This window comes from Phacochoerus africanus, chromosome 14 (assembly GCF_016906955.1).
Source record: "Phacochoerus africanus isolate WHEZ1 chromosome 14, ROS_Pafr_v1, whole genome shotgun sequence".
Lineage (NCBI taxonomy): Eukaryota > Metazoa > Chordata > Mammalia > Artiodactyla > Suidae > Phacochoerus > Phacochoerus africanus.
In genome coordinates, this window is record NC_062557.1 from 15,095,777 (window position 1) to 15,122,749 (window position 26,973).

General features: G+C 51.1%; 2 protein-coding genes across 4 annotated transcripts; one reads left to right on the forward strand and one right to left on the reverse strand.

Moving 5' to 3' along the window:
• ICAM2 (intercellular adhesion molecule 2) lies at window positions 1-25,381 on the forward strand. Of its 3 annotated transcripts, XM_047757299.1 has the most exons (8): window positions 1-133; window positions 659-1,137; window positions 1,562-1,646; window positions 3,670-4,371; window positions 18,157-18,261; window positions 20,229-20,492; window positions 21,909-22,229; window positions 22,834-25,381. In XM_047757299.1, the coding sequence occupies exons 5-8, from the start codon at window positions 18,201-18,203 to the stop codon at window positions 23,019-23,021; spliced, it is 834 nt and encodes a 277-aa protein (XP_047613255.1). In that variant the 5' UTR covers window positions 1-133; window positions 659-1,137; window positions 1,562-1,646; window positions 3,670-4,371; window positions 18,157-18,200; the 3' UTR covers window positions 23,022-25,381. The 3 variants fall into 3 exon arrangements, with proteins under 3 accessions (XP_047613255.1, XP_047613256.1, XP_047613257.1); XM_047757300.1 differs by lacking the exon at window positions 1,562-1,646; XM_047757301.1 differs by lacking the exons at window positions 1-133; window positions 659-1,137; window positions 1,562-1,646 and adding an exon at window positions 16,404-16,543.
• Window positions 23,870-26,963, reverse strand: PRR29 (proline rich 29). Its single transcript, XM_047756782.1, has 7 exons — window positions 26,885-26,963; window positions 26,521-26,596; window positions 26,249-26,355; window positions 25,960-26,002; window positions 24,441-24,801; window positions 24,201-24,271; window positions 23,870-24,018 (listed from the first exon to the last, which is right to left on the reverse strand). Exons 1-7 carry the CDS (start codon window positions 26,942-26,944, stop codon window positions 23,990-23,992), a joined length of 747 nt encoding a protein of 248 aa, XP_047612738.1. The 5' UTR covers window positions 26,945-26,963; the 3' UTR covers window positions 23,870-23,989.
• Between the last annotated feature and the right edge of the window lie 10 nt (window positions 26,964-26,973).

The following is a 26,973-nucleotide window of genomic DNA, read 5'->3' on the forward strand; positions in this document are numbered from 1 at the left end:
CGGAGGCACAAAACGGAGGCGGACGGCTCCGCGACTTCAGCTGCTTCCGAACACACCTCACGTCGGCAAAAAAGGAAACTGAGGTGTCGGGGTTACTCACGGCGCGGAGCAGAGCCCTCTCCGAACACAGTGGGTAAGCGTCCAGGGCAAATGCTACTACATGCGTGGGCAGGGAGGCCGACGCCTTTAGCAGGAGGAAAAGTTCGTGGTCTCAGGCATCCGAGGGCGCAGGGAAGATTCTCTACCTGCTGCCCGACTGACCCATCCCCACGGCTCTCCCATCACTAATTATCCTGTAGTCTGGCCCTGATGGTTACCTGGACCCTTAAGTGCCTTGCTGGGGTGACGCTTGGTGCCATGTGGGCTGAACCCCACAAGGGAAGGTGGGTGGGGCTGGAGAGAGCACCTCCCCCCGCCCTCCCTAGGCACAAACGGCAGGGTTTGCGGTGGTCTTTTCCCAGGGGCTAGGGTGGCCCCTGGAAGGGAGCGGGTGGAGGGTGAAGGTGGAAAGGAGATTCCCTCTCATCAGCAACCAGAAAAATTTTAGGGAGAGTGAAGGGGCGGCAGAGGGTCAGAAGATGGGCCCCCGGAACCGCGGAGGTGAGGTCTGACCTCCGTTCCCGGAGGCCTAGAAGACCCCCTGCTTCCTCTCTTGCAGTAAAAGGACGAAACCGAGGGCTTAAAGAAGCACAACGATGACAAACAGTAAAACCACAGCTGTCTCTTAGCAGAGCTGTTCTTCCCCTTCCAGGTGGGCTTCACTTCAGGTGGCTGGGTGGCTGTCACAGGGGCTGCGAGAGAGTGGAGAAAATGTTGGTCGCGAAGAAAACCCTCTTGAAGAGGATCCCCCCTCATTTCAGACCTGTCGTCTACTGCAGCCACAGGTCCCAGGGAACCTAATTGTCCCCCCTTTTAAACTTTGTGGTGGGATGCCCGTTCCCCTTGGCCACTAGATGGCGTCCGCGTGCAGCCTCTGTTCCTCCCCAGCCCCCACTTTCTTCGTTCAGCAGGACCACCTGCAAGGCTGCGGTTCTTCCTACCCGCTCTACAAGGTGGCTTCCTCTGAGATGAGGCCGGGGTCCAAAGGGAAGACCAAAGGACATGGCGTTATAACCAATTCAAGTCCTTCATGAGCCAGTAAGTTTCTAAGTAATACATGTTCACAAGCTTTTCTCGCTGGTTAACGTATATAACAATATATTCAGGGTGACCTTGGGGTCTGACACTCTGCTATCCATGCAGTCGTCAGGCCCCGTACTAGGGTGTCCTTGGGCACAAGCTATAAGGACACAGGAGCATGTCCAGGCATCAGTTGTAACAATCCCCACAAACTTGGTTGAAGGCACAACAGCAGGCTCTGAGTTAGTGTTTTATAAATCATTACGGAAGCCTTCGAGGGGGGCTCAGAGGTGAATCAGAGGGCCTTAGAACTTAGGTGTGGGGTCCCAATGGCCTGGACTTGAATCTCTTGCTGCTGGGTGCCTGTTCAATTACCGTGCCTAGGATGCATAGGTAGTAAGCACAACAGAAATGCTGACTTCTTATCATCCCCGTTTTACAGATGAGCACACTGACACTCAGAGACGTTGAGCAGCTAGCCCAAGATCACAGAGCTGGCAACACATCGAGCAGAGATTCAAACACAGGTCCTTGCCAATTCTTGGCCCCACAATTGCCATCATTCAGTCTACAGGCCCGTGAGCTTAGAGCCTGTGCTAGGAAGTGCTAGCCTTCCAAGGGTGAGCCAGCCTTTCTACCTCGAATCTCTGGTTTCTACTCATGCTTCTGATTACTTTGACTTTATTTAAACTGAGACCACCTCAGTCTAGTGAACACAATGGGGCGGAACCATCAGCATCACCTGGGAACTGGTTAGGAAGGCAGATTCCCAAGCCTCACCCCAGACCTGCTGGATGAGAAACTGGGGGTGGTGTCCTCCGGCAATGCTGATAAATGCTGAAGTTTGAGAACATTTGCTGTAAAACATTCTCATAAAACCAAGCCACTAGCTGAAATCCAGCGAGCATTGATTGAGTCGGCTCTTGGTGGTTCAAAGGGGAAGGCATCAGAAACTTAGCAGAGAAGGGAAGGAAATAGACATGAAAAGTGATCTGCTCAGGAGTTCCTGTCATCACTCAGCAGTTAACGAATCTGAGTGGCATCCATGAGGATTCAGGTTCGATCTCTGGCCTCGCTCAGTGGGCTAAGGATCCAGTGTTGTCAAGAGCTGTGGTGTAGGTTGCAGACGTGGCTCAGATCTGGCGTTGCTGTGGCTGTGGTGTAGGCCAGCGGCTACAGCTCTGATTCCACCCCCCTGCCTGGGAATCTCCATGTGCTGCGGGTGCGGCCCTAAAAAGCAAATAAATAAAACAAATATATTTTAAAAAGCTATCTGCTCAAAAGTCACAAAATGGGTAGAAAAGGGGAGTTGGGGGAGCGGCGCTGGTCCAAGTGATGTGTCAGAACTGCCTGTAGCTTTTAAAGTGGGCACATGGAGTTAGGGTTGGACGGTTCTAGGAGGGGGTAAACACCTGTATTGCTAAAAGCCCTGTGGTGGTTCTGCCCTGCTGGCAAGGATGGGAACCCTGCCCTCGCAGAGATGGTTTTGGGGCTTCTCAGCCTGGCTTGCATCAGGCTTTGGCGTCCAGGTGGAGTATATACTGTTTGTCACATGACAGACAACATATTACACACTGACTGTCAGGGTTTGTGGAGGGTTGCTGCCTCCTCATGCACCCGAGGCGCTCTCTGCCTGCAGCTGACCCCTGTCAACGCCAGTGCACCAAACCGGACCATGCCACTGTGCCTTTGCCACTGGGTGCCACGTGGTTCTCACCCAGCTTTCTGTTCTTCCACTTGGAGTGCTGGTTCTCAGGCCTGAGCACATGGAAATCACCCGGAGAGCTTAAATATATAAATATATACATATACACACACGCATACATATGTGTAGGTATACAGACACTCATGCACCATGCAGCTCTTGCAATATGCAGTATTTGAAGTATGCTAAAAACAATTCATCTAAAATCTTCCATTTCACTGGGTCTATTTTAGGAGAGTCAGCAGTAGTGCTGGTGAGGGGGTCTAGACCCATTGGACAGGGGGCTGGTCAGTGAGATCCATGGGCATTCTGGGCTCAGCCCACTGCCTGGGCCCCTTCCCACTTCATGCCCCTCCCCCCTCCCAAAGCAAGGGGCGCCCAAGGGTGTGCTCTGCCAGCAGGGAGGTCTTACTGGGCTCCCCCTCCCCCCTCCAGGTTATTACAGACTCAGCTCCCATTAGTGGTCACGGGACCTGATGCCACAGCGGGGGGGGGGGGGGCGGGGGGGCCTGTCAGGGCCTCCTGCCTCTCGGCCTTGGGCCTCTGCAGTCTCTCTGAAGAGAATTAGGAAGGAGCAGGTGTCAGGCACAGCAGACGGCAGTGAACGGCAACTTGTTCCAAAAACAAACCTCAGGGAAGGTACTGAAGGTTGAGTACCTGAGGCCGACCTTGGAGAGGCCATTGGACCAGGAAGGGGGGATCTACGAAGACAGAAGTACCCCCGGAAAACCTGTCTAAAATAGCGAAAGGCGGGCTTCCTGTCCCCAAAAATAGTCAAGTCTAGACATGACCCCTGGGGAGACGTGTGAGAATGAGACCTATGCCCTAATTTGTGTGTATGACAGATGCCATCAAAACTGCAGTCACGCAGGCTCCGCAACGCCTTGAGCCCTGGCGTCCCCACCCCAGTGTGTGTCTTTGTGTCTACACGGCCTGGGTCTGACCTGCAGCATGAGAGGAGGATTTCAAAAGCACTTCTGTGGAGAAACGGAGGGACTCACGCACCAAGAGAGAAGCCCGCAGAGCCAGCAGCCCCTCAGCATCTGTGGCTTTGACCCCCCTGTTGGTCCCTGGCGTGATCTAATGTGTGTCTTTGCCATGCCAGGGCTTTCAGAGGTAGGCGCTGGAGAGCAGGAACTTCGCTTGTGGGTGCGCCCAGCTGGCTGCCCAGCACCCACCTCCTGGTACAGAGTTACTCGGCCAGGGGGGGTATTTTTGGTTCGGTTTTGTTTTCAACTGCTGCGTGGCAGATGTGAAAAGATCTGAGAAGGCCCTAGTTCCGTGGTGAGGCACAGCAAATTCTGGGAAGACCCAGCTGGGTTAAAATGGTGAATTTTACGTGGCGTCTATTTCACCAGCCTTCAAAACAAAGTACTGCAAGTGCGATAGTCTGAACTCAGATCCTGGGGCAGGAAACACGTGACTCGGGAGAGGAGTCAGCCTGCACTCACCCAATAGCTCGCAGCCCCGGGAACCAGCAGCAGTTGGAAGCTGGACCCCGGCCACCCTCCTGCTCCATCACAGCCGCACTCCTTCACAGGTGACAGGTAAGGTCCCATTCCTCGCTTCCCTCTTGGCAGAGTGGCAAGGGCTTGGGATGGAGTGTCAGTGCGACTGGAGTTCTTGTCCTTTCCCTTCTCTGGGCATCTCTCCTGCCCCTGCCCCTCCCTTAAGCACTAGGGCCGGAGACGCCCAAAGTTCCCTCCAGCTGGATGGTCCCTGCTCTGCAGAGCTCACATCTGCCATCTCTCAAGGGCCACTGAGACCTACTGCTTTTGTGGTTGTTTCCTGTTTTTGTCTTCTCTCTTCCTCTCCTGCTCTATCAACCGAAAGACCAACTTATGAGAATGGGGCTGCCTCACTGCCATGGCCACATGGGTGCTGCCAGCAGTCTGAGCCGGGCTGGGAGCTGATGCGCCCGGCACCTGCCTGCCTCTCAGACCACATCGGGGTTCATGACGAAGCCCATTCAGTGACGTCCTGCCCGCCTCGGTGCGAGGGACTCTCTCCTCACCTGTGGTTTCTGTTCCCAACGAGCCTCTTCTTTCTCGCTTCTTTCTCTTTTCCCTTTGTGTTCTTTTCGTAAAACGTAATGTGACGCAGACACACAGTGTACACACATGGATAACGGACATGTGCATTGTGCCCTTGAATCACTTTTTAAAATTCTTTGTCACATGTGCGTGCCTATTTATTTTTACTTTGTGAAATAGTTGTATAACATTTTCTGCGTGCTAGGCTCTCTTTCAAATACCTAAAAATATTAACTCATGTTGTGGGTTTAACCCACACACCATCCCGATAAGGAAGGGACTGTTGCAAATCCCATTTTACAGAGGAGGAAACTGAGGCACAGGGAGAGTAAGTGACTGGCTCAAGGTCACACGGATAGTAAGAGGTACGAACAGGACATAGGTCCTGGTTCTTAGTGCAAAAGTGTCTTTAGGGCATTGATCTAAGGATGGAGTTGTGGGTTATAGACTATAGCAATACTCAGCTTACAAGATAAGGCCTGATTATTTCTCAGAGAACCAGTATCCACTCTCAGCAGCAATTCTAATTACAGCCTCCCCAGCAATCGTCGGTCTTAAAAGCTTTTTATTTATTTATTTATTTTTTTAAATTTTATTATTATTATTTTTTTTTGGTCTTTTGTTGTTGTTGCTATTTCTTGGGCCGCTCCCTCGGCATATGGAGGTTCCCAGGCCAGGGGTTGAATCAGAGCTGTAGCCACCGGCCTACGCCAGAGCCACAGCAACATGGGATCCGAGCTGCGTCTGCAACCTACACCACAGCTCACGGCAACGCCGGATCGTTAACCCACTGAGCAAGGGCAGGGACCGAACCCGCAACCTCATGGTTCCTAGTCGGATTCGTTAACCACTGCGCCACGACGGGAACTCCATTAAAAGCTTTCTTAACTTTTGCCAATCTAGTAGATATACAATGATATCCCACTGTAGTTTTAATTTTAACTTCCCTGGCTATGGAGTTAAAGTGTCTTTTCATTCATTTGGATGGTTTTGTTTTGTTTTGTTCTGTTGTTTGGATGTTTTGTTTTCTTCAAAATAGTTCTGTGTATTTGCCGTAACCGCATCTGTCAATTGTTTGTTTTAGCATTGATGATCTTGAGGTCTTGCTTAAGAAATCGTCCTTTGCCCGGAAGATATAAAAATACTCTCACATATTTTCTTATAGACATTTGTGTTCTCTTGCATATAAGTCCTGGAACTCGAGGGCATTGATTTTCCCTTTTGATATGAGGTAGCAACACCGTCCCCTCCCCGCTTCTCTCCGTGTAGTTAACCAGTCGATCCAGCATCATTTATTTAATAGTCTGTTATTTCATCCAGTGATCTTCAGTGCCACCCTTGTCATGTGTCAGTGTTTCATACAAGTCTATTCCTGGGCTCTTTATTCTTTTCTTTTTTCTTTCTTTTTTTTAAGGGCCACATCTATGGCATGGGGACGTTCCCTGGCTAGGGGTCGAATCGGAGCTGTAGCTGCCAGCCTATTCTACAGTCACAGTCACAGCAACGCAGGTAATGAGCTGCATCTGTGACCTACTCCACAGCTCATGGCAATGCCAGATCCGTAAACCCCTGAGCGAGGCCAGGGGTCAAACCTGCATCCTCATGGTTCCTAGTCAAGTTCATTAACCACTGAGCCAGGAAGGGAACTCCTCCCTAGGCTCTTTATTCTGTTCCATTAGTTAATTTGCCTACCTCCTCATGAATACCCTGTTTTTTTTTTTTTTTCCTCTGCCATTTCTTGGGCCGCTCCCGCGGCATATGGAGGTTCTCAGGCTAGGGGTGGAATCGGAGCTATAGCGCCAGCCTACACTACAGCCACAGCAATGCGGGATCCGAGCCACATCTGTGACCTACACCACAGCTCACGGCAACATCAGATCCTTAACCCACTGAGCAAGGCCAGGGATCGAACCCGAAACCTCATGGTTCCTAGTCGGATTCATTAACCACCACGATGGGAACTCCATGAATACCATATTTTATAGTAAGTCCTAATATCCAGTAAAGAATATCCCCTCTTCTTCTACTTTAGGGATGGTCCTTTTGTATAAGTTTTAGAATCAGCTTTTATTTTCCATCAGAAACCCTACTGGGATCAATTGGAATTGCATTAAATCTGTAGGGAAATAATTGTCTTCTTTGTAATATTGACTCTCCTATCCATAAACATGGGCTGTCCCCTCCATTTATTTAGATTATATTTCATGTCTTTCAGTGTTTTATAACTTTCTTACCATAGGTCTTAAATGTGTCTTACCAGACTTATCTTTTTACTCTTATAAATGGTGTGTTTTTTAAACTATATTTTGGTATGTTACTGATATACACAAAGGCAGTTGTGGGGGGATATTGATTTTATAGCTAGCTGCCTGGCTAAAGTCTCATTCTTTTTGTTTTTTTGTGGTTTTTTTGTTTGTTTTAATTTTTTTTATTACTCAAATGAATTTATCACATCTGTAGTTGTATAATGATCATAACAATCCGATTTCACAGGATTTCCATCCCACAGCCCAAGCGCATCCCCCCACCCCCCAAACTGTCTCCTCTGGAGACCATAAGTTTTTCAATGTCTGTGAGTCAGCATCTGTTCTGCAAAGAAGTTCGGTCTGTCCTTTTTTCAGATTCCACATGTCAGTGAAAGCATTTGATGTTGGTGTCTCATTGTATGGCTGACTTCACTTAGCATGACAGTTTCTAGGTCCATCCATGTTGCAAAAAATACGGGTATTTTGTTCTTTTTAATGGCTGAGTAATATTCCATTGTGTGTATGTACCACATCGTCTTGAGCCACTCCTCTGTCGATGGACATTTAGGTGTTTCCATGTCTTGGCTATTGCAAATAGTGCTGCAATGAACATCGGAGTACATGTGTCTTTGCGAGTTGTGGTTTTCTCTGGATAGATGCCCAGGAGTGGGCTTGCTGGATCAAATGGGAGTTCTATGTTTAGTTTTCTGAGGAATCTCCATACTGCTCTCCACAGTGGCTGCACCAATTCACATTCCCACCAACAGTGTACTAGTTAGTGTTCCTTTTTCTCCATGCCCCCTCCAGCACTTATTGTTTGTAGACTTTCGGATGATGGCCACTCTGGCTGGTGTAAGATGGTACCTCAGAGTGGTTTTGATTTGCATCTCTCTAAGAATGAGTGATGTTGAACATCCTTTCATGTGTTTCTTGGCCATCTGTATGTCTTCTTTGGAGAATTGTCTGTTTAGATCTTCTGCCCATTTTTTGATAGGCTTGTTTGTTTTTTTGGTATGGAGCTGCAAAAGTTGTTTATAAATTTTGGAGATTAATCCCTTGTCAGTCGATTCACTTGCAAAGATTTTCTCCCATTCTGTGGGTTGTCTTTTTGTGTTGTTTAGGGTAAAGTCTCATTCTTTGTGTTCTTTTCATAAAATGTAATGTGACGCAGACACACCGTGTACACACATGGAAGTTTCCTGCTTGTTGGCTAAGAGCTTTTATCATGAAAGGAAGTTGAAAGTTGTCATTTGTTTTTTTCTGGAAGTGTTCAGATGATCATGTGCTTTTTGCTTCTTAACTCTATTAAAGTAAGTTTTTAATTTGGGCTCCTTCACAAGCAGAGCCTGGATCAAGCACTTCAGTTCAGGTGGATTATTTGAGCGGTGATGCAGGAAGCGGGGGCGTGAAGGAGCAGGTGGACGGAGGCAGGAAAGGAGAAGAAGCCAATTCAAGGTGCATAATTGATATCACAGCTACAGGCAGAAGGCATGGGACCTCTTATCAGCCTACACGATGCTGCCCAGAATTGCCTACCGAAACGAAAAAGGCTGGACCATGTATCAACCAGCTCGTGTCCCCTCATTGGCTGAGGGTTGCATTTTAGGGAACTCCACCCTCCCACGCTTCTGGGAAACACTAGTAAGCAGAAGTGGCTCCTAAAACACCAAAGTCCCCGAGGCAAAAAGAAACATGGTACAAGCTTTCGGTAACAGCCGCGCATAATGTGCGTCTAAGCTCGCAGGAGATTATCTGCTGTAAATACAGCTGGCATCCGAGAAGGGCAGAAGTACCGTGACCTGGAGCACCAGAGGCTTATTACCAACAATAAAAAATGACATTTCTCGGTTTCTCTCCTATTGTTAGGCTGCCTTTGCATCACGATGCCCAGTTTGGATATGACGTCTGATTTTTTGATCAGCGTACAGAAGTTCCTGGGCTAGGGATCGAACCCATGCCGTAGTGGCAACCCAAATGCAGCAGCGACAGCAGATCCTTAACCCGCTGCACCACAAGAGAACTCCTGATGTCCAGTATTAATACACTGCTGGATTTGGTTTGCTTGCATTTTTCTTATAATCGTTACATCTATATTCATGAGTGAGATTGGCCTCTACTTTTTCTTTTCCTTCCTATTCTTATCTCATTTTGGTGTTGAGGTTACCCTGGCCTCAGAGAAAGAGGGCGTGCTCCTGCTATTTCCATTCTCAGAAAGAGTTTTTCTAAAATTAGAATTATCTCCACTTAGTCTTCTATAACACAACCTAGACCTGGTATTGTCTTTGTGGGGAGATTTAAATTATGGATTTAATTTCTTTAATCGTTATGGAACCCTTCAGGCTTTTTGTTTTTGTTTTTTTTAAAATTTTATTTATTTATTTATTTTTGTCTTTTGTTGTTGTTATTGTTGTTGTTGCTATTTCTTGGGCCGCTCCCGCGGCATATGGAGGTTCCCAGGCTAGGGGTTGAATCGGAGCTGTAGCCACCGGCCTACGCCAGAGCCACAGCAACGCGGGATCCGAGCCGCATCTGCAACCTACACCACAGCTCACGGCAACGCCAGATCGTTAACCCACTGAGCAAGGCCAGGGACCGAACCCGCAACCTCATGGTTCCTAGTCGGATTCGTTAACCACTGCGCCACGACGGGAACTCCTGTTTTTTCTTAAATCAAGTTAGATAAGTTCGAAGTTTTAAAGACTTGGTCTGCTTCGTTTCATATTTCTTGGCATAAGTGATTTATAGTCTTTCTTAATTTTTCTGGTAAAACACTTCGCCATTGAACCAGTTTAAAGCGTACTACCTTCGCATTGCTTTACAACCAATCTCTCAAACTTTTTTATCTTGCAAAACCAAAACCCTGTTATATCCAGTTCACCATTTCCCCTCTTGTCAGCTGCTGTTCTACTTTCTGTTTCTATGAATGTGTTTAGTCGTCGTCAAATTAAAAGACACATTGTTTTAACTTTTAACATTGAAGTAGAACGTACAGTATCATGTTAGTTTCAGGCATACTACATAGGAATTTGCATTCGTATTCTTTATGAAATGATCACCCCTAAGTCTAAGTAACCATCTGACCCCATACGAGGTTATTATATTATTGGCCATATGCCTTATGCTGTGTATTACATCCTGTGGCTTATTGTATAACTTGAGTTTTGTACCTCAATCCCATTCACCTATTTTGTACCCTCTGGCAACTACCCATTTGTTCCTGTATCTATGAGCCTGGCTTTGTTTTTTAGATTCCACATGTAAGTAAGATCATACAGTATTTATCTTTCTTTGACCTGTTTCACTTAGCATAATACCCTCCAGATCCATCTATGTTGTCACAAATGGCAAGAGTTTCTTCTTTTTTTTTTTTTTTGCATTTTAGGGAAGTTCCCAGGCCAGGGGTCAGGTCAAAGCTGCAGCTGCTGGCCAACACACGGCCACAACTCTGGCTCCTTAACCCACTGAGTGGGACCAGGAATTGAACCTGCATCCTCATGGATACTAGTTGGGTTTGTTACCATTGAGCCACAATGGGAACTCCCAAGGTTTTCATATTTAATGACTGAGTAACATTCCATTGTATAGATATGCCACATCTTTATTCAGGCATCTGTCAGTGGACACTTAAGTTGCTTCCATATGTTGGCTCTTGTAAATAATGCTGCAGTGAACGTTGCTGTGAATATATGTCTTCAAAATTGTAGTTTCGTTGTCTTCAGAATACCCAGAAGTGAAATTGATGGATCATTATGGTAGCTCTATTTTTAATTGTTTGAGGAACCTCCATACTGTTTTCCATAGTTACTGCATCAATTTATGAACCTACCAACAGTACACAGGGTTCCCTTCTCTCCACATCCTTGCCAACACTTGTTTTTGTTGTCCTTTCGATGGGACCATTCTGACAGGTATGAGGTGATAGCTCACTGTGGCAACACCAGGTCCTTTAACCCGTAGTGCCGTGCCAGGGATTGAATCTGCATCCCAGTGCTGCAGAGACACTGCCAATTCTGTTGTGTCATGGTGGAAACTCCATCTGCCCATATTTGAATATGAGTTTTTTTAAATGTTGAGGTGTATAAGTCTTTTAAAATTTTAGATACTAATCCCTAATTGGACATAGCATTTGCAAATATTTTCTCCCATTTAGTAGGCTGCCTTTTCATTTTGTTGATATAGTTTCCTTCACTGTGTAAAAGATGTTTAGTTCGATGTGTTTGCTTATTTTTGCTTTTTCTTCCCTTGCCTTAGGAGACAAATCCAAAAAACTATTGCTAAGACTGATGCCAGCAAGCATGCTGCCTATGTTTTCTTCTAGGAATTTTATGGTTTCAGGTCTTACATTTAAGTCTTCAATCCATATATTTTTGTATATGATGTGAGCAAGTAGTCCAGTTTGATTCTTTTGCATGTAGCTGTTGAGTTTTCCCAACATTATTTATTGAAGAGACTGTCTTTTCACCATTGTTTATTCTTCTCTCCTCTGTTGTAGATTAATTGACTGTATAAACATGTGTTTATTTCTGAGCTTTGTTCTACTGTCTATTTTTGTGCCAGTATCATACTGTTTTGATTATTGTAGATTTGTAGTATAGTTTGAAATCAGGGCACATGATTTATTCCAGCTTTATTCTTCTTCTTAAGATCACTTTGGCTATTGGGGGGTCTTTCATGTTTCCATACAAATTTTAGAATTATTTGTTCTAGGTCTGTGAAAAAGTGTCTTTGGCATTTTGATAGAGATTACATTGCATCTGTAGATCACTTTGGGCAGTATGATCATTTTAACAATATTAATTCCTCTAGTCCCTGAGCACAGCTTATCTTTTATTTGTGTTGTCTTCCATTTCTTTCATCAACATCTTGTAATTTTCAAAGTACAAGTTTTTTACCTCTTTGGTTAGACTTGTTCCTGAGTATTTTATCCTTTCCGATGCACTTGTAAAGTGGGATTATCTTTCAGATTTCTCTTTCTTTGTCCTTTTTTTTTTTTTTTTTTTTTTGCTATTTCTTTGGGCCGCTCCCACGGCATATGGAGGTTCCCAGGCTAGGGGTCTAATCGGAGATGTAGCCACTGGCCTACACCAGAGCCACAGCAACGCAGGATCTGAGCCGCGTCTGCAACCTACACCACAGCTCATGGCAACGCCGTATCCTTAACCCACTGAGCAAGGGCAGGGACTGAACCCGAAACCTCATGGTTCCTAGTCGGATTTGTTAACCACTGCGCCACGACGGGAACTCCATTTTTATTTTTTTGTCTTTTTTTTTTTTTTTTTTGCTTAGATTTCTCTTTCTGATAGTTAGTTATTAGTGTATAGAAATGAAACAGATTTCTGTATATTAATTTTTTATCATTCAACTTTAATGAATTCGTTTATTCTAATAGTTTTTGGAGTGTTTTTAGGATTTTTAAAAATATGTCATCTTAAAAAAGTGACAGTTTTACTTCTTCCTTTCCAATTTGGATTCCTGTTATTTCTTTTTGTTGTCTGATTGCTGTGGGTAGGACTTCCAGTGCTATATTGACTAAAAGTGACAAGAGCGCATTTTTTTTTTTTGTCTTTTTGCCATTTCTTGGGCCGCTCTCGCAGCATATGGAGGTTCCCAGGCTAGGGGTAGAATTGAAGCCGTAGCCACCAGCCTACGCCAGAGCCACAGCAATGTGGGATCCGAGCTGCGTCTGCGACCTGCACCACAGCTCATGGCAACGCCGGATCTTTAACCCACTGAGCAAGGGCAGGGATCGAACCTGCAACCTCATGGTTCCTAGTTGGATTCGTTAACCACTGTGCCACCACGGAAACTCCAAGAGCGCATATTCTGAATTCCCTTCATGGCTCAGCAGTTAATGAACCCGACTAGGATCCATGAGGATGTGGGTTCAATCCCTGGCCTTGCTCAGTGGGTTAAGGATCCGCATTGCTGTGAGCTGTGGTGTAGGTTACAGACATGGCTTGGATCTGATGGTGCTGTGGCTGTGGCGTAGGCTGGCAGCTGTAGCTCTGATTTGACCCCTAGCCTGGGAACCTTCATATGCCATAGGTGTGGCCCTAAAAAGTAAAATAAAAAATTTAAGGAGTTCCCGTCATGGCTCAGTGGTTACCAAATCCGACTAGGAACCATGAGGTTGCAGGTTCCATCCCTGGCCTTGCTCAGTGGATTAAGGATCCGGTGTTGCCGTGAGCTGTGGTGTAGGTCATAGATGCGGCTTGAATCCCGCGTTGCTGTGGCTGTGGCATAGGCCGGTGGCTACAGCTCTGATTAGACCCCTAGCCTGGGAACCTCCATATGCCGCGGGAGCAGCCCTAGAAAAGGCAAAAAGACCAAAAAAAAAAAAGAGTGCACATTCTTATTTTGTTCCTGATCTTAGAGAAAATGCATTCAGCTTTTCACTGTTGAGTATGATGTTGGCTGTGTAATATATGACTTTTATTATGTTCAGAAATGAATAAGCCCAATTTGTTGAGAATTTTTATCATAAATGGATGTTGAATGTTTTCAAAACCTTCCTGCATCTGTCGAAATGATCAAATGATTTTATTCTTCAATTTGTTAACGTGGTCTATAACATTGACTTGCAGATACTGAACTAGCCTTCCATCTCTGGGACAAATCCCATTCGATTATGGTGTGTGATCATTTTAACGTATTCTTGAATCCTGTTTACAAATATTTAATTGAGGACTTTTGCATCTACGTTTATAGACTGTTGTACTACTTTTTTCAAGAAACTAACTTTAGGTTTTATTGATCTTGTCTACTGTACTTTGTTTTCTATTTTACTGATTTTTGCTCTGTATTATTCTCTTCTGAATTTACTTTTGGTTTCACTTTATTCTTTTCCTAACTTCTTGGCTTCTTAGTTAGATTGGACACTTATTTCATAAGCTTTTTTTTTTTTTTTGTCTTTTTAGAACTGCACCTGCGGCAAATGGAGATTCCCAGGCTAGAGATCCAACCGGAGCTGTAGTCTCTAACCTACACCATGGCCTACACCACAGCAGTGCAGGATCTGAGCCATGTCTGAGACCTATATACCACAGTTCACAGCAACGCCGGATCCTTAACCCACTGAGTGAGGCCAGGGATTGAACCTGCATCCTCATGGATGCTAGTCAGATTTGTTTCTGCTGAGCCACGCTGGGAACTCCTCATAAACTTTTCTAATACAAGCAGTCAAAGCTGTAAATTTCCCTGTAAGTACCACTTTTTATGCATCCACAAATTTTAATATATGATTTTTCATTATCACTCAATTCTAAGAATTTTAAAATATATCATTTATGATTTCTTCTTTGACCCATGGATGAGTAGGTTTTTAAATTACCAAAGATACGTGGTCTTAAACCTTATCTTTTTGGAGTTCCCGTTGTGGCTCAGCGGAAATGAACCTGACTAGTATCCATGAAGATGTGGGTTTGATCCCTGATCCTGCTCAGTGGGTTAAGGATTTGACATTGTTGTGAGCTGTGGTGTAGGTCGCCAACGTGGCTCCGATCTGGTGTTGCTGTGGCTGTGGTGTAGGCCAGTGACTACAGCTCCAATTGGACCCCTAGCCTGGGAACCTCCATATGCCATGGGTGCGGCCTTAAAAAGACAAAAAATAAATAAAATAAAAAGAACAGTTTATGAAATAAGTATCCAATTTAACTAAGAAGTCAAGTTAGGAAAAGAACAAAGTGAAATTAAATGTAAATTCAGAAGAGAATAATAAAGAGCAAAAAATCAGTAAAATAGAAAAGATTCTATTCTTAGAATACCATTCTAAGCTGGCAGTTCTTTCCTTTCCACAGGAATCTGAGTGATGGGAGTAGTCACTGGATTCAGACTAATCATAACATAACTTCCAAAGCCCTGAGGGAGAGATGAGTTCACTTCCTAAACTGACATTCCAATCTCCTCTCCCCTCAAATTCTCTCGTATTTTCTAGAAGTATCTTAACTCTTCCAGCTTTATTGTCCCCTTCATAGAAAAACTCAGAAACCCAAAGAGTAAACTGATGGTGAGACAGTGGTCCAGGAAGGAACATCTGGATTTCTTCTTTCTGCTCCGTGATGGTTGCTTTCTTCTCAAACCTGGGCAGCTTCTTGGCATCAGGGAGCTTTGGTCTCCCTGCTTTGTTTGCAAGCATTCATCATCGTGTTCTAAGGTCTGATCAGAGGCCCTGAACCCTCTTTATTCTTTCTTTCAGACGGCCTTGGAGCCTCACGTAGGCAGAGCATCCCCTACCCCCAGGCCCCTTCCCTTCCAGGCTTTGCAGTAACGCTCCTTACACGACAATCTTTATTTAACCTTGATTCCATGGGCAGGTTTGAAGGACCAGAACCTTCCAGCCAGGAAAGCGCTTTCACTTCTGCCAACAGAGCCCTTGCCAGCTACTCAGCCCAGCCCACCACCTGCCAGAGTCCACCCCAGCCAACCCGTTACGTGTGACACCTTCTCTCCACCACTAAGTCAGCTTTCCTCTCTTTCAGCTTCTTCACTTGCAGGGGCACGGGTCCAGCAGCTGCTGGCTCCCTGCACCTGCTCTTGGGACCAGAAAAGGTGGGGCTTTTTCCTACCAGCTCCGGTTCAGAAAGTCCCAGGAGAAACCCTGCCTGGGCCTAACTCTGAGTGCCCCTTCTCAGGAACTGTGGCCGGCTTCTTCTGTGTGGTCATCCCAGCTCTGTGGCCTGGGGGTCAGCAGAGACATCAGGAGAGTTTGCTAGGAGAATATGCTAGGTGGACTCAAAAGAAAGCCTTCATCCAAGCTTGTTTGAGTTTTGAACCAAAACAAATCATTTCTTTCATTCATTTGTTTACCCAACCATCCAACCATCCATCCATCCGTCCATCCGTCCGTCCACCCACCCACCCACTCACCCATCCATCCATCCATCCACCCACTAATCTAGTGATTGAACATTTATTTATCAAGCACCTCCATGTGCAAGGCAGTGTCATATCGGAGGTGGATATTGCAGTGCATAAGATTCAGCTTCTGCCCCCAAGGGTGGACAGGCCAGTGGGCAGGAGGGGAGATCGATGTATAAGCTATAAAAATGCAGTAACAAAGCCACGTTCACGTGCCTGGGGTACCCTGGTCAAGGGGGCCTACCCAAGGGGATGGGAAGAAGTCATGGGCGAAGCAGGGGCTGGCGGGTTTGGCGCAGGACTTGTGGGTCTCAAGCCTCACTTGGACACCAGTGGGATGGAGTCAGGCTGGCCCAGATGCATGTGCAGCAGGGATCCACAGGCACTGTGCCTTCCAGAAGCTGTTTGGAGCTCTCTGGGCATAAGCCACCCTCCTTCCCCCAGCCCCTCCTGGCAAGGAAGACCCCAGCCGTCTCCTCTGGCCATCTTGCCTTTCCCTCCCGAGGGTCTCCTGGAGATCAGGCCCCTGAGAATCCTCTTCTCGCCTCTGCTGTGATGGGCTTCGGCAGTCACCTCTCTCCCAGGTGCGTGACTCTGGGCAAGTCACTTAATCACTTTGGGCCTCAGTTTCCCCATCTGTAACATGGGGACAGTAACAGTACTTACCTCATAGAGTTTGGGGTTAATTAGTTAATATTTGTGGAGTGCTTGTAGCAGCGTCTGACCTGTAGTCAGTAAATGTTTACTGCTGTGTTATCGATGTTGTTATTCGGAGCCCCTGGGGTCACCTCCTCAGGGTCTGGCTTGGCTTGGAGGAGTGTTTCCTGCAGGCCCATGTGGCATCGGATCCCTGGTCTGGGGTGAGAGCGCTGCCCTTTTCTCCGTCTTCTCTCTGTATGGTCTGAAGCCCACCCAGTGCTGTCCAGGAACTTCCCTGGATCCAGGTTGGCAGTGGCAGCACTTGACAGCTGCACACAATGGCAATGGCCTTTGGCCTCAGAGCCGAAGAGAAGGGCATGACCTCATCCCACCCTCTGAATCCAGGAATGGAGGCCTGAGTCCTTAAAAGGCTGGGGTGTCTCTTTGAGAAAGACCGAGCAGAGGCACCCCTGAGAAAGCAAGCAGACCTATTCTCCTGCCCCTCCCAGGCCCTGCCGGTCCTGAGGCTCCGGGTGTAACTGGGGCCTCCGGAGACTGGATGTATCATGATGAAAAGCTCCCTGGGGGGGGGGGTCGCCACCCCGACCCCGGACCATCGAATCCCCCCCTCACCTGCGCACTGTTTCCAGGGATGCCCTCAGTGGTGACAAAGCCTCTCTAGAAACACACTGCAAGTCCTCAGCCCTACCCCCACCCCCCCCAGATCAAGGCCCCCTGTCTGGAGTGGGGGTGCACCCTAAGCTAGCCCAGGAAGCCTCCCCGCATTACTTCTGTCTGCGCCTGCTGGGGACTATGCTGGGGCTGCTGGGGACTATGCTGGGTGCGTTTCCCTCAAGTTGTCTTTTTTTTTTTGTCTTTTGTCCTTTTATGGAGGTTCCCAAGCTAGGGGTCTAATCGGAGCTGTAGCTGCCAGCCTACACCACAGCCACAGCAACGCTGGATCCTTAGCCCACTGAGCAAGGCCAGGGATCGAACCTGCAACCTCATGGTTCCTAGTCAGATTCATTTCCGCTGCGCCATGATGGGAGTGCCGCCCTCAAGTTGTCTTGTATCAGGGAGTCAGGGGCTGGCTGAGGTTGAAAGTGGAGTGTCCAGGTTTAAGCAGACTTGTGCCAGGCAGTTAACTAAAGCACCAGCAGTTCCTGCCCGGGTTTCTCTGCCCGCTTAGTCATGGTGACTACATGCCCTGGCCGGGTCCTGACTTTGGATAGTCCCTTCCCAGAGGGGACCCTGACAGTGTGTCCTCTGGGATTTGGGGCTCCCCAGATCTGGGGCTTGTGGGCATCACTGTCCTCCGTGCACATGCAGCACTGTCACATGTGTCCCCTGATGGGAGCATGCCAGGATGACAAAGTTATCCCTGCTTATCAGCTCTTTCCCAGCTTCCTCTGCCTGTTGCTTATAGACCTGAGCCCTGGGCGCCAAGTCTTCCTCAAATAATGAGAGGAAGTGTGGTCATCGGCACACAGATGGCTGGGGGTTCCGGATTGCGGCTCCCGGCCACCACTCCCTGACCTGCGCCCCCATCTCTCTCCAGGCGGTCCTCGGCTCTTTCCTGCCAGCCCTTGGGTGCCACTCAAGATGTCCCCTTTTGATTCCTGGGGACTGTTCATGGCCTTTCTCGCCCTGCTCTGCTGCCCAGGTAAGCCAGCGCCTGGGGTTTCCGACTGGGCGTCTGCCAGCCCAGAGGGTGGGTCGTCTGTTCCCCTGGCTTCGGGGCTGGAAGTTGCGGAGGCTTTGAACACAGCGGCTGCCCATCATGGGTACCGGAGGCTGTTCCAGCCTGGCTTCCCCATGACCCCGGGCAGCGGGTGGGGGTCCTGGCCTTTTGGGCATCCAGTTCAACAGGCCCCATAGCTTCACGGCATGTGGATGTGGCAAGTCGTGGAGACTGAATGGTGGGCTAGGCGGGATGCTTGGGAGGTGAAGGGAGGCCCCAGCTTGTTGTCCAGTGTGGCCTAGGGGGCAGCAGAGGGCATCACCTTCTGGGTCCCCTCAAAGTGAAAATGAAACCCCTTCGAGGGGATCAAAGGGCCCTTGAAGGAAAATGCCACCGTGTGCTGAGCACACCTGCCATGTACTTTCATGACAACCCTGCAGGAAAGGGATTATTGGCCCATTTGGCAGAGGAAGAAACTGAGGCTCAGAGAGAGAAAGCACTTTGCTCAACGCCACACGGCTGGCACCGGGCAAATTCAAGATTCAAATCTCTCTTTCCTGGAAGTTCCTATTGTGACTCAGCAGTAACAAGGCCGACCAGTATCCATGAGGATGTGGGTTCAATCGTGGGTTAAGGATCTGGTGTTGCCTTGAGCTGAAGTGTATATTGCAGACATGGCTCAGATCTAGCGTGGCTGTGGTGTAGGTCAGTGGCTACAGCTCCGATTCAGCCCCTAGCCTGGGAACTTCCATATGCCACGGGTGTGGCCCTAAAAAGCCAAAGAAACAAACAAACAAACAAACCCCACCAACTTCTCTTTCCCTGCCTCTCTTGCCCCTTCATTCTATGCTGCTAGCTGAGGGCTAAGTGGGGGCATGCCGGTGTGGCAGGAGCCAACAGGACACAGGCCAGGCCCAGCAGGCGGGAATCAAGGACCTTCTGGTGATCACTGAGTGGGAGGTGAGCGCCGAGGGCTCTGTCTTCGTGCCTGGAACATTTCTTGGCCTGATGCCACACACAGGGGGAGCATTGTGCTGAGCACAAAGGAAACATGTGAAACCCAGGCTCTGCCCTCTAGAAACTCCAAAATGTCCAAGGGAGAGGCAGCAGGAATGTGAGTCATTTGCAAAGTGGTCCCATGACCTTCCTGACTCGCCTCCCCCCTGCCCCCCCACCTTCCTCCTCCCTGAGCTCCAGCCATCCTGGGCTTCTCCCTGCCCGAGGTCCTGGCACTGGCGGTTCCCTCCCCACCGCAGGCACCTGCCAGGCTCCCCCAACCTCTTTCATGTCTTTGTACAAACCTCGGTGTTTCGGTGAGGCCTGTGTTGACCACACTCTTTCACGTGGCACCCCCACCCCGCACCCCATTTCCCTTCCCAGTCACTTGCCACCAGCAACAGCCTGCCTATTTCGCTTCTTATGGTCTGTCTCCTTTACTTTGTGAACTCTGTAAGGGTGGGGTGAGGTGTGCTTGGGTCCTGCTGGGTCCCCGGAGCCTGGAACAGTGCCTGGCACCCAAGAGATGCTCAAAAAGGATTTGCAGGAGAAGGGCGGAGGGGGTAAAGAGTCGAACCCATGGCCATGCAGGCTCAGAGGACACAAGCTGCCTCCACTTCAGAGAGGCCTTCATGAGGGGACATTTGGGCTGGGCCATGAAGGTCGAATAAGATCTCACTCCACGGATTTAGAAGATGTGCATGAGAAAGACTCATCTGGAGGTCACGAGCTGGAGGGACAGCAACCAGAGGCAGGGAGACAGCTTGGGGACAGGGGCAGCCTCCTGGGTCTAGATTTGAGGCCATACGTTCTGAACAAGGGGAGAGAAGCAGAGGGGCCATCCCTAGCCTTTCTCCTTGGACCCCTACCCCTTGATCAGATGGCCCGCCGTGGGCAGTTCCACTGGGCAGGGCAGCGGGGACACCTGCTGCCCAGTGTCTCTGGTCTTCCAGGGTCTGGCAAGGAGGCGTTCGAGAAACCCCCGTGGACGGAGCAGCTGGCGGTGGAGTCTGGAAGGTCCCAGTTGATTAACTGTAGTGCCAGCTGTACTCAGCCTAAGAAAGGTGGTCTGGAGACCACCGTCTCCAAGAAGCTCCTGAATGAGGGGGCTCAGTGGAAGCTGTATGAGGTCAATGTCTCCCAGGACACCACCCTCCTTTGCTATTTCACCTGCCCCGACAGGCAGGAGATCAAGAGATTCAACATCAGCGTGTTCTGTGAGTGCCGTCCCATGGGCCACCCTCCTCCCCAGGCCAGAGCTTGCGTCTCCCCGGTGTACGCAGAGCTGCTCTCTTACTGCTGCTGGCTACTCTCACGATGCCCCCCCCCGCCCCCGGGCTCCCTGGCCCCAGGGCCATGGGCTCCGAATCTGCTCACCCCTTCCCTGGCCGCCTCGAGCCTGCTGGCGGCCCTGGGTTTGTGGTTTGCTCAGAAAAGGATGATCCAAATAAGGTTAGGCCAAATCTAAAAGCTGCTTCCCGTGCAGGACTACACCACCGACCACCCCACGTCACAGGGCAAGCAGCAGGGGCCGTATCGGAAGGGCTGGCACACTCCCCAGTGGCCCTTTCGCCTCTTGGAGAGAAGGTTGAGGTGTCACCTGGGGGTTTTATCTCCCCCCCTGAGGGGTCTTGGCAAAGGCGTGACCATCACACCTGCTCATGGGCCATGGAGACCTTGAATAAGCTGGGATTCTCTCAACAGCTTGGCTGAAGTCTTCCTCAGTACAGCATCAGGGATCCAATGAGTAGAAAGATGTCCTCAATCTAACCTACTTTCCTGGGGATACCAGGGGCAAGGTATTCTAATTCGAAAAGGAAGCCAGGGGAGTTCCCGTCCTGACTCCGTGGTTAACGAATCCGACGAGGAACCATGAGGTTGCAGGTTCGATCCCTGGCCTTGCCTCAGTGGGTTAAGGATCCGGCGTTGCCATGAGCTGTGGTGTAGGTCGCAGACGCAGCTCGGATCCTGCGTTGCTGTGGCTCTGGCTCAGGCTGGTGGCTACAGCTCCGATTCGACCCCTAGCCTGGGAACCTCCATATGCCGCGGGAACAGCCCAAGAAATGGCAAAAAGACAAAAAAAATAAAATAAAAAATAAAAAAATAAAAAGGAAGCCAGGTACTACCGAGTTTAACTACTAGGGGATAGAGGTGGCAGTGAGCCAGGTCCTGAAGACCCAAGGCAGGTCTGCCTCCAGCGCCCCCTTGTGAAGTGAAAAATCTCACAATTCCTGGCCCAGTTCCAAGGCATACTCCTCAATTGCTCTCAACATAACTATCCAGCTGTGAAATTTTTGAAATGTGTATTTGATTGCTGGAAAGGAAGACAACAGATCCAAAACTTTTCCATCTTTCGAATTGGCTGGATGGATTCTGGACTTTTTTTTTTTTTTTTGGTAGACACGAGGTCACCCCATTCTTATCCATTCCAGAAGTCAGCGTGTCCATAACACAACCACCCAGGACGTCCCTCACCCTGAACTGCTTCCTCCTTCCTCTCTTTACCCTCTAGAGCAGGCCAGGCCCCAGCCCTCTTCCTGAGAACTGTGATGACAGGGGATGGTCCTGGCTGGGTGGGGCCTTCTGGAACCGCACCCCTATCCTGACCACACCTCCCCCCTTTTCTCCTGCAGACCCTCCAAAGCAAGTGCTGCTGACGCTGCAGCCCACTTTTGTGACCGTAGGGACATGGTTCACCATCGAGTGCCGGGTGCCCTCTGTGGCCCCCTTCGAAGCCCTCACCATCACCCTGCTCCGTGGCAGTGAGATTTTGTACAATGAGACTCTAAGAGGGACCACGCTGTCCCCCCAGGAGGCTATAGTGACCCACAACACCACAGCCCTCAGGAAAGATGGGCACCACAACTTCACCTGCCAGGCCAAGATGGATCTGCAGTCTCGCGGCGGGAACCTCATTCACAGAGTCTCAGATCCCCAGGTGCTTGAGGTCTCTGGTGAGCGGGGAGCCCAGGATGGGGGGTGCGGGGAGGACATCCACCTTTAGCCCCTCGGGGGAAGAAGACGCCCCACTCTCTCTGCCAGCTCGGGGGAAGCACCCAGGGCTCATACTCCATCCCGAGGGCTTCCTGGCGCTCTCCCTCTCCGAGTGTCCAGCTTGGACCCCGACTAGCTGCTGAGCCCTCGGTGAGCTGTTGGACTTTCACCAAGTCAAGCTCCCCTCTCTGGCCTTGACCCCTCTCTGCAAGGACACATTCGGCCCGACTGACCCCTAAGGTCCCTGGGGAGCTACTCTAGATGGTCAGGATGTTTCCCATCTTCCGAGCGTTTGATAGATGCTCCCTCAGCTCTGCCCAGGGAGGGGCTCGGCCTGGACCATGCCACTGTCCAGGCCTGGGTGGCCGGCAGCCAGGAGCTGGTGCCAGGGGACATCTGCCCTCGGCATCTCACAGAGGCCCACCTTTCCCCCAGTTCATGCCCTGTTTGCCCCTTCTCCCTACAACACAGGGTGGGTGGGTGATGGGTGGACCTCTATACCCCCTTGCGCCCGGGCACCTGGGACCGGAGGACTTTTACAGCCACTGCTCTCTCCCTTGGCAGAACCCTTTCAAGGCAACCAGATGACCATCATCATCGCGGTCGTGTCCGTGCTGCTCGTCTTGTTTGTGGCACCCATCCTGCTCTGCTTTGTCTTGGGCGAGCAGTGGCGCCAGAGGCGGACAGGTTCCTACATGGTGCAAGCCGTTCAGAGGAGGCTGAGGTGGTGCTACCAGGCACAGCTTGCATGAGCAGAAGTGGCCACCACCACCGGCCACTGGAACTCAGCGTGGCTCCTTAGCGTTGTGGTCCAGCCCTGGCTGAAGGACTGTACCAAGCAGCAGCAAACTCTGGGGCCATTTCCTTTACTAGTCTGAATAGAAACACCTGGACTTAACCCGGTGCCTCCGTGTCTCCCCCAGGAATGGCCAGGAAGCAGGGCCGCCAAGCCTGGCTGGACTTCTCTCTCCCAATGTCCCCTCAGCCTGCCTCCGCCCTCTCCCTCACAGGGCCTTCCTAGGAGCCCAGGCCCTGGGGCGGCCCCCTGCTGACCCGCCCAGGCACCACACACCCACCTTCAAAGGGCGCTGAGTTACGCCATCCCTGGAGGGAGGCCTGGGAGAGGCGCCCTGGCCCAGAGGGACAGAGAGACGTCTGTCCCCGCATGGCCCTCCAGCACCACAGGCCCTCCTGGCAGGGCAGGTCATGCTCTGACTTCTCCAGTGAGCCAGCTTCCAGGCCTGCGCCTGGGAGCCCCAAGGGCCCAGCTCCAGGCCCCTCCCAGCCAGGCCTCCCTCCCATCACCATCCGCAAGAGCAGTCCTGCCTCTTACCTCCCGCTCCATTACAGGGCGGGCTGCACGGAGACCTGGCAGCCCTGGCTGTCCTGGAGCGGGGAGGGGAGGATGCGGAGGGAGGGCTCTGGTTCCCAGGCCTCCGCCGCCCAGGCATCAAACATGGGGCAGGATCGGGCATTCAGGTGGCTTCCAGGGGCCTGAGCAGTGTCCTGAGGGGCTCTCACCCCAGAGCAGAGTGGGTTCGAGGTCTCCATGGGGTGGGGGAAAGGAGACTGATTCACCCTGGGGAGACGGCTTGTCTGGGGGTGAGTGGGAAAAGAAGGGTTGCCAGGCGTAGGTCCAGGGTTGGCAGGCTCTAGAGGGACACGCAGGGGTTCTGAGGCTGTTTCCAAGCCAGTGGTGAACCCAGGCCAGCATCTGTCCTCACTGTAGGCTCTCGGCATCGTAGTAGTCTAGGGGAGACAGCACCCTCGTCTTGATGACCTCCTGTCTCAGGGAACCCCAAGGAGGGAAAAGGAGCAGGCCAGTTGCCTGCAGTGGTGACAGAGACACCCCCACCCTGGGCTCAGGATCCTCCTGGACTTCTCAGCCACCCCCAGGCCCGGGCCCTGCTGCCCACCCACCCAGTCCCTACCTGAAGCTGGGGGTACCTCGGCACCCACAGTCCCTGTGGCACTGGGGGGCGGGGGTGGGGGCACGGCTCTCCTAGAGGGGGAGAGACACAAAGACCCCCATCAGAGGCCCCCAGTGGCCTCTGGAATTTCTCTGCAGTGGTGACAGAGACGCCCCCACCCCACCCTGGCCCCTGGCCAGCTCTTCCAGCCCAGCCCCAGAGCAGGGCCTTGGCAGCACCCAGACCCCCAGCCTTACTTACGGCCCCCTTTTCTCAGAGGCAGGAGGGCGGTGCTGAATCCTGGATGCGTCCTGCGAGTGGGGCTGATGGAGGGGAGGGGAGAGGAGGGGGGCTGGCCAGGGCTGCAGGGCGCCCAGGACGGGCGTGGGCCAGGGCAGGTAGTGGTGGTGGACCACCAAAGGCCCCTCCTCCTGCATGTCCGCCGCCTCCTCCTCCTCACTCGCTCGTTGACCCTCCAGGTAGACCTGAGGATTGTGCAGAAGGGGAGGGCGGATGAGACAGGATCCAGCTCTCCCTGCCCCCACTCTGTTTCTCGAAATTCTCGATTTTGAGACATTCTCAAAATGTCTCCATATGTCTCCAGATACACGGCACAAAAGGGCTATTGTTTATTGAGCATTGAGCACAGGCAAGCAAACAAGGCAATTTGGGAACATTTATTCCTTATTTTATAGATGGGAAAACTGAGGCTCAGAGGTTAAGCAACTTTTCGAAGGTCACCCCGCTAATAAGTGGCCAAGCAGGGACTGGAGGAATCCAGGTGTGACTCCAGAGCTGGGGCCGGAGCCCGGCAAGCTGCCCCTGGCCTCACCCTGTTACGGATTTAGGCTCCTTGGACTCTTTAATTGATAGAAATTGATAAGAAGCCAAGTCAAGGAGTTCGGGCTGGTAATTCACCGGGACTTGGACTGCAGCACAGGGAGCGAGCATGAGAAACAGGCGCCCTTGCCCCCAAGGAGAGGGGGCTGGTTCCTTACTTTGGGAGAGGGTAGGAGCTGATGGGGCTTGGGCTGGAGGGATGGTTTAGGTGGCCTGCCCACCCTCTTGGTGGTGCCATGTGCAGGGATCATGCGCAGTACCCTGCTTTAGCTCTCTGCACCTCAGAGCTGGCAGTTGATTTGTGGCTTTTTTGTATCTTGTTCATAATTGTCCCAAATGTAAATGTGTGCTGTTACTTTTCATCCCTTACAGTTTCTTTGTATTCTGTTGCTTAAGGAGACGTTTGTCTAGGTACAAGCACTCCAGTAAAGGGTCCCATCCTGGACCCATGCATAGTGGGGGACTCATCTCAAGGGCTCCCCGAGGGCCTGGACTCCTCGGATCCGCCCGTCCTTGAACCCATGTCCACTCCCTCCAAGCCAGTAGGCATCCTTTCTCCACCCAGCCGTCACTCCTCCAGACTTCTCAGGGCGCCCCTCACTGGCTGATTAAGGCTCAGCCTTAGAGCCCTTCCCCCTCCCATGCACATCCCCCCTCCCTCCCCCCCCCCAACGCCTGTATCCTCTTCTGTCTCCTGACTCTGCCCTGCCCACTGGATGCTGGACACATCCCTCACCTCCTCCAAGCCTCAGAATCCTACCTGGCTTTCAAGGGCTGGTTCTAAGGCCACCTGCGCAGCCAAAGGATCCTTTTTTCATGCCTCAACCAGGTGACACTCACACTTTGGGCCAGTCACTGCCAGTTGCCTTGCGGTCATAGTCGTTTCCTTAGTCATTCATTTGCTCAACAAATAGCAACGGAGTCCCTACTGAGGGTCTACCCTCTACGACCTGCAGTCCCTTGCGGGATACACTGCAGGAAACCTTGAAAACAAGACCTGAGATTTTAGGAGCCCCTACCTCCCTGCCACGGAGGCTGACATGGGGCCTGAGACATAATAGATGCCAAACAGACCTAGATAGGTATGGGCTTGGCTTCTGGCTCCTCTGTTGCCTGGTCCTTCTTCTCAAGGCGGGGGCAAACCCCAGATGCAGGCCCACCTCTGGCCCTGCAGGTGGGCAGCCCTGGTAGCCCCCCCACCCCCAGTCCCCAATCCCCAGTCCACGCACCTGCGGGCAGGGCCAGGGCGGCACCTGGTTGAGCACCGCTGCCACCTGGCCACTCAGAAGCAGCTGGTGCATCTGTGCATTCTGCAGCATCATCAGCTCCAGCAGGTCTAGGGGATGGGAATTTGTCAGGCCCGAGCCCGGGCGTTTTCCCAATGCCCAGCCCCCCGGCGGGGGGCGGGGGGGGGAGCTGCAGAAGGGGAAGTGCAGCAAGGACGCACATAGAGTGTGCCTGGCAGGGGAGGGTACGAAGTGGGGTGGTCCCGGAGTCTCACCTTCCTTCACGCTGCCCAGCTGTGGGGACGGAGCTGGGATGGCCCACGGGAGGGGCTGTAGAATGGTCACCCAGGGCTGGGGGGAGGGGGACGCTCAGGCTGCGTGCCAGAGCTGGGGACCCACCCCCGCCCCCGCCCCCACTCCACGAGTTGCCTCCCTGATCCCACAAGGAGCCTCGTTCTCCCCTCTGCGCCCTCACAGCCTCCCGGCTTTCTGTCAAGTCTCTTGCTCTTCAGCTGGGGTCGCTCTCCTCACCCACCCCCCCAACTCCTCCAGAGTTCGGACCCTCCGGGGACAGCTCCCCAACTCCACCCCCTGGCCTCCCGGCTAAAGGCAGACTCTGCTCCCCGGTTCCGCCTTCACCGTCGTGGCTGCACACTGGGCTGAGGCATGACCCCAGCTCCCTCCAGTCCCTGAGGCCATGGCCAGCTGCTGCTGCGGATCAGGGTTAC

Excerpts from the sequence above, each read along its gene's own strand:
- ICAM2 (XM_047757299.1), top strand. The coding sequence starts at position 18,201 with ATGTCCCCTTTTGATTCCTGGGGACTGTTCATGGCCTTTCTCGCCCTG. Across the intron at positions 18,262-20,228 it reads CGCCCTGCTCTGCTGCCCAG|GGTCTGGCAAGGAGGCGTTC; the intron begins GTAAGCCAGCGC and ends CTGGTCTTCCAG. Across the intron at positions 22,230-22,833 it reads CCAGGTGCTTGAGGTCTCTG|AACCCTTTCAAGGCAACCAG; the intron begins GTGAGCGGGGAG and ends CTCCCTTGGCAG.
- PRR29 (XM_047756782.1), bottom strand. The coding sequence starts at position 26,944 with ATGGCCTCAGGGACTGGAGGGAGCTGGGGTCATGCCTCAGCCCAGTGT. Across the intron at positions 26,003-26,248 it reads CGCCCTGGCCCTGCCCGCAG|GTTTCCTGCAGTGTATCCCG; the intron begins GTGCGTGGACTG and ends CTTGTTTTCAAG. Across the intron at positions 24,019-24,200 it reads CGAGGTACCCCCAGCTTCAG|ACTACTACGATGCCGAGAGC; the intron begins GTAGGGACTGGG and ends TGTCTCCCCTAG.